A 6,910-nucleotide genomic window follows, 5' to 3' on the forward strand; every position below is an offset into this window, starting at 1 on the left:
CATTTACATCAGGTATAACTCCCAATGCAATCCCTCCCCCCACCCCCCTCCCTGTGATAGGCCCCGGAGTGTGATGATCCCCTTCCCGAGGCCAAGTGATGTCATTGTTCAGTTCCCACCTCTGAGTGAGAATATGTGGTGTTTGGTTTTCTGTTCTTGTGATAGTTTGCTAAGAATGATGGTTTCCAGCTGCATCCATGTCCCTACAAAGGACACAAACTCATCCTTTTAATATTTGATTTTAATTAACCATTTAATGCCCAGTAATGAATTAACGTTCTCCATAGTTATAAATTATCTCTGTAGCTGTAGCTCTTAAAACCCATTTTAGATGTTTTTGCTATTACTTTGGCATAAGTCAAATTTTATATATTGGCTTTTAATTTGGAATTAACACGTTTTATAAGGTTATTTCTTAAGTTGACATTTAATGTTTTTTACTTATTTTTGTGAGCTACTTTGATTAGAAATGCCATTGCTTTGAATTGTTTATAATCACCTGTGATGCATCACTTTCTTTCCTATTTCTGGCTTTTAAACTGTATTTTTTAAACTATTTTGACCAGGGTTTTCTTTGATAATACACAATTAGACTGGATTGTTTTGTTCCCTTCTTGGTATCCCCAAAAAAAAATTCATGCATGAAACAGTCTTTGAGGGGTTTGCACAGTAAACCAACTTTTATCTGTTTTTTTAAAATGCTTTCTGTTTATATATTTGTTTGTTTGTTTGTTTGTTTCTGTTATAGTCCAGTCATCTGCTTTTTTGGGAAGTACATATAAACTTTGACTTGACCACTTTGACTTGAGTAGTGTTAGGTTTTTATCAAGAGCTTGAAACCAAAATTGTTTACAAAAGCTTTGCCTTGTATTCCCTTAGGTATCATTTATTTTCTTGAACCTTCGTGACAGTTATGTTTATTTCAATTTAGAAGGATAAAACATGATTCAATTTTGGGATATATCTTGTTTCATTTGCCTTTTAGTTAATAGCTGCTGCTTTTTCTGGCTGTTTGCTAATGAAGCTGATTGAAAGTGACCTTTTAGAGCAATGACCTTTTAGAGCAATAACTTTAGAATGTAATCTTCAAAACTTGAGAATAGTTTAGAGCCTCATTTCCTTATATGCATAGTATTGCTACATAGACATAATAATGCAAGTTGTACAGTCTCAATTACGAGAAATATCCCAGGGAAAACCTAATTGTAAAGTGACAGTTTTATCTAAAAGCCAAAAGTAGGATCTAGGTGACTTGGTCTCTCTTTAAAAAAGGAAAACAAAACAACAACAACATAAAACTTCTTATTATGGAAAATTATACAAAATAGGACAGAATAATGAAATGGACCTCCATGTACTAGCTTCAGTTATCATCAATTCCTGGTCAGTCTTATTCCATTTTGACCCCTACCTATATAATCCCTCCTGATTTTATTTCAGCTGTAAATAAATCAGTATATAGCTCTGAAAGATAAAGACCATTTTAAAAACCACAGCATCATTATTACACCAAAAATTAATAATTCCCTAACATTGTATCAAGTGAGCATTCAAATTTCTAATCATATGTATTTTGCAGTTTTAATCAGGTTTTCCAAATATGATCCATTCATGGTGATTGATAGAAATATCTTTTACTCGATTTACCCCCCACCCCATTTTCCCTTGCAATTTATTTCTTAAAGAAACTGCTTCATTTGTTCTAAATATTTCTGGTTTAAAGTCTGCCATTTGCATTCCACACACATCCCTCTGTGTTTTCTGTAAATTGGTAGTGAGATCTAGAGCCTTGGTTAGATTGAGGTTTAATTTGAAAGCAAGATTACATCATACATAAGTGGTGCTATGTTTTTCCATCAGAAAGCCCATAATGCCTACTTTTTTGTGTGTGATATTTGCTGTCATTTGGTGCTCGATGCCTAGATCAATTAACCCTGTTCTTTTACCATATCATATACTTAGATGTCTGAATAATTGTCATGCTGTTTCCTATCAACTTCGTCTATCATAACCTCACATCCTCTTCTAGTTTTTATTTCTCCTCTTCTCCAGATGAGTGAAAACTCCTTTAAGTGTACCTACCAGTTCAAAATTAGTATGTACTCCCATTATACATGAGCTACTACAGCAGTTTGTTACATGCATTATAAAATATTCAAAAATAGAAATTTTAGATATCTGATGATATATTTAACATGTTAATTTTTTCTCACTAAAACTAAGATTTGGGGGAAACAGTATGATTGCATTTCATTTTAAAAGTTAACTTTTTTATTACTAAAACTTTCGGTAAAACTACATGATTGTTCTTCATGCATTTTTTATTTTCAATTTTATACCTTTTGATTCAGTGATTGAAAGGTCTCATATCATGGTCAGTGTATGTTGATACTTGGTTTTTAGATGTGATAACTAAAATGCCACCTCTCAAATAGATTCAAATGGAAGAAGTACATTGTTTGGATGTTAACAGTTTTCATCCCAACCACTATTTTTAGAGTGCATCTTTATGTCCTAGATATTTGATTGTTCAGTGTCTTGCTAATCAATAACATCTCCTTCACATTAGCTACTCTTTCAGCACATTATAGGCTTAGTATGAGGTTTATTGTTAATAAGTAAATGTAAATATATTTTAACTGGTCTGCTGATGCATTTGATCTTTTTTTTTTTTTCTTTTTTTTTGGTTGACTTGTTACATCTGGTTAGATTGCCATGCAAATTTTACTTCATACTGTAGCTAACTGATAAAATTTGTGTATTAAGAGTAAGATACCTGTATTGCCAGTTATTAGTACCGGTATTAGTGTTATGTGGGAATTTTTTGCCAGTTATTTGCAGGAATGATACTGGGAATAAATGCTTTCTAGTATATAACATGTAGATTAGCACTGATACCTCCACAGAGTCCATGTGTCTTAGCTGTTTACCTGTCACATGGGACACTCATACAATTCTTCCTTTACATTTTTGACTACTGGCTGAATCTAGATAAGTCACTAGTTCATTCTGCTGAGCTCTCATGAATCGTGTCACAAGACGTGAAGGAACAACCAAGTGAAGTGCTGTCTACTTAAATTTGTTCTGGAACTATCCCATTTCACTCTCACCATAGATACAGTGGGCGCTCTGTGTGACAGGAAAACACCTGATACTTGGACAAGGGGAGCAACCAATGCCAATCCATGTATTATATACTAATAAACAATTATTTTCATGAAATGTCTTTTTTGAAGATAAGTGGTAATATTTCTATACTTACTGGATGATGTATATTTTGTGGATTCTTTGACTCTACTTTGGGGGATTTTGCTATTACCACGTAAAATTTATCCCTGCGTTCCTGGCACTTAGCACAAGGCCTGACACATACTAGGTGCTTGGGGTAATTTTTTGGTTGAGAGGCTGAGGAGACTGACCTGATCCAAATAGAGCACTTTAATAAATAAGTAGTGAGACGTAAATGTTTGGATGGATATAAAAGCTAATAAGTCATATTGAGAAGATAAACATTAAAGGGGCTGTTACAATTGGAGAATGGGATTGTTTATGGGGAAAAATTGGTAATACAATAATATATAGTATGGAAGCAAATCAAAGGTGGGAAGATAACTTTGTAGACAAACACATAAACCTGTGATGCCATCACTAAAGTTTTGTCAAAGGGCCTGAAGAGAAAAAATAGGGCGTGTCTCAGTTTTTTTAGATGTGAATTAGGTGTACACATGTTTCAATAGCTTTACGTTAAAAAATTATTTATGAATGATTAAAAAACTTCAATTTATTATCTATAATATTTGTGTACTTTTTTCTAAAAAATAATTAAATCATTTCTTATATCCATATTCATTTTTTTATGGTTGGTAGCTAGTTGATTTTTAAACATCTTCCCCAGAAGACATGTGCATGCTGTCTTTTAATTAAGTGTGGCAGTATAATCTTGTGTTGGGGAATGCTCTTTTTCTGTTTTTGGAGGTAAGTTTCCAGTGAGTATGAGTTACCATTACTACTGTGATAACAGCAAGCTGGTCTTTTTAGCAATGCATGCACCAGTCTTTTAATGGTAAATATTCTATAATTTTTGTCTTGTTTTCTGCCTCTTGTAAGCATATATTGCTCTTAGTAGAACATCTCCTTAGGTTGATGGTAATGTTTCATGTTATTCACTCAGTAAACTACCTTAGTGTTTAAAAATGCTGTGTTTATACATTTGATCACTTAATTTTTTTCCTCTGTAGTGGTTTGGTTGGAATACAGAGTCTATGTAGTATGTATGTGTTTATTTGGGCTGAGATATGCAGGAAACAGTGTTGAGGCTAAATTCTCAATTTTCGTCAGAATACTTGTTTATTTCATCTGCGATATGTGGGAAACAGTGTTGGGGCTAAATTATCAATTTTCATCAAAATACTTGAATGTAGAAGATTCAAGCACCTCCTTTGCTTTCATACTGGTTTTCATCAACTGTTAATACCCTTAAATTATTAACACCTTAAGTACTTACCTCTTTTTTTCCCTCAATTAGAATCAGAAAAGCAAACATGAAAAATAACCCATATGCATATTTAGCATAATCAATTGACCTAAATAAAGTAGATTATCTAGTTGGGAAATAGATTCATATCTAGTTTGTCCTCCATTTGCTCATTTCAGCAGCTACCAGCCTATTCTAATACTACGAAGAGGTATCAGAGAAAGAGGATACATATGATAAAGAATGAATGGAACCAGGTGAAATGAAGATGCCTAAATTAAGATAGAAGGAAGTGTTGTGATACAGTCAACTCTCACAGAATCCTAGAGCTAAAAATTTTATAAGACTAGTGTGACAAAATTAGGTAGATTGTAATTAAAATGTTTAAGAAATAATATATATGTAGACAAGCATTACTTGAATATATTAAAAATAGTATTTAAAGTTGGAAACTAAAGAGATTAAAAGTCTACATTATGTTGTTTTATTACACAGCACTACCAAACCTCAGATTATTGCTGAAGTTAAATGAAAGGCTTTCTTAGAGGAGATGTATAGTTTGATAAAAATTTGTAATCTCTAGATTGAGAATCTCAGTTTGGCCTCACTCAAAGAGTAACATGAACTTTTCAAAAGCAATTTTGAAGAAAATTGTCATCAAAATAAGAACAAAAATTTAAATTCTGTACAGTTGGGCAAACGATAGGTCGTCTTTAGCAAAAGAAAAATTTCCAAGAGAGGAAAACCTTTAGAATAATTGATGTGGAGTAAATAACGTAGTGGACAATTAGTATTTTTTATTTGTGCCACTGACTAGAGATGTATGACCTTGGTCAAATGGCATAATCTTAATAGTTTTAACTGGCCTATTATTAAGGATTGAGTATGACCATCTACTTTATGGCTGTGTTCAGTGGTCAAAGCTATAATCTATATGGTGGGGGAAATGATAATAGAGATTATCCATAGGTCATCCCAAATCTCACATTTACAAGTGCAGAATGATATTTGGATGTACTGGATTTCAATTTTTTTTTTTTAATCTAGTACATATCCAAATAGAGATAGATTAGAAAATTGAGCAACAATAGATAAACCAGGCTGGTATTAGCAAATGAAGGTCACCATGAATGATTGGGTTATAATGTTTCAGAATCTATACATTGGAAACGTTATTGAAATGAGTGACTTGCACTTACTGGTGTAAGATTTTTATCTCAAAATGAGTCTAACAAAATAAGCCATTAATAAACTCAGGATTGTTAGTATTCTGAAGACATTTTATAATTTGAAAGAAAGTAAAACATTCTTTTGGTAATCTAAACTACCATGTTACCCACATTTTAATAAAACAGAATTGGAAAATACTTATGTATTTATATGGGAATACTATCATGGTAAGTAGGTGAAACATATTTCAAAACCAACAGTGCTAATTCTGTAACTTTGCTGTGTCTGGATCCCAACAATTATTGCAGTTATTTAAGAGTATATGTGAAGATTATGTCAATTTAAGCAAAGCTGAGACCTCTTCATTAGTCTATATTAATGTTAACAAAAACATTCTTGTCTTCCAACAAGGGGTAACAGTGGAGGCTTCTACCCTCCAACCTAACTTTATTTCTCTCTGTGCTCTCTACTATTCATTGATTGAATGGTCTTGGCAGATTATTTAACTTCAGAACTGCAATATCTTTATTTATAGAATGTTATCTCAGTATCTTTTTTTTTGTTGGTAAGAAAGACAAAACAAAATCAGATGTGTGAAGGAACTTTGTAATTCACGAATCTCCACAAAATTTAGTTACTGGATTTAATATAGCCGAAATTGTCAAAGTAATACTTACACATAAAGATTGTTTTGTTACATTCCTTAATACTTAACATTTGAAAATATGTAGTACTTCTAATAGTTTTAGTACATTCCGTTATTTGGGAGTTCATAAAATTGTGATTCAATTTTCTGGGAGAAGTGTGAAATGCTAACAGCCAAATATGTTTTTTAAATCCTTTCTTACAAAATTGTGGTGCAGTGTGGGAAAGAGAAGTTGGTATTCAGAGATGACGTATGTTTATGGCCAGGAGATAGTAAGAATTTCTATTTAATGTTGTAGAGAAGCTATTTTAGTGCACTTTGTATTAAATGTGCATGAATTAAGGGAAATTTTGTGCAAGTCCTGTTTTAATATTTACATTTTAAAATACTTTTCAAAATTTACAATGTCCAATGTCAATGTTTTTTTGATATGAGATATTTTCTGTTTTGCACCTGAAATTTTCAATTTTGTTAATAGTTTTTTTTTATTTTAAGAGAATAAAAGTGCTAAATGTCTGTATTACTGGTCATTTATATTAGAGAATACTGATTTTAAAATTACCTTTTAGAGTACAAACTTAAAATTACTTTCATCTTTTTCTCTATCTTATTCTCCAGAT

At 32.0% G+C, this 6,910-nt stretch overlaps 1 protein-coding gene across 4 annotated transcripts in view; it reads left to right on the plus strand.

The window, feature by feature from the left end:
- Positions 1-6,910, plus strand: part of NECTIN3 (nectin cell adhesion molecule 3) — a 131,783-nt gene that overhangs the window by 62,988 nt on the left and 61,885 nt on the right. For 3 of the 4 annotated variants that reach the window (XM_017882328.1, XM_017882325.1, XM_017882331.1), the window contains exon 8: positions 4,654-4,726. The exons of the other annotated variant lie outside the window; for it this stretch is intronic. In XM_017882328.1, coding sequence (XP_017737817.1) covers positions 4,654-4,711 — 58 coding nt within the window. In that variant the 3' untranslated portion in view covers positions 4,712-4,726. Of the gene's footprint in view, positions 1-4,653; positions 4,727-6,910 lie in introns of those variants that run through there. 4 annotated transcript variants of the gene reach the window in all.

Source organism: Rhinopithecus bieti, unplaced genomic scaffold (assembly GCF_001698545.2).
Source record: "Rhinopithecus bieti isolate Rb0 unplaced genomic scaffold, ASM169854v2 scaffold_777, whole genome shotgun sequence".
In the NCBI taxonomy this organism is placed as follows: Eukaryota; Metazoa; Chordata; class Mammalia; order Primates; family Cercopithecidae; genus Rhinopithecus; species Rhinopithecus bieti.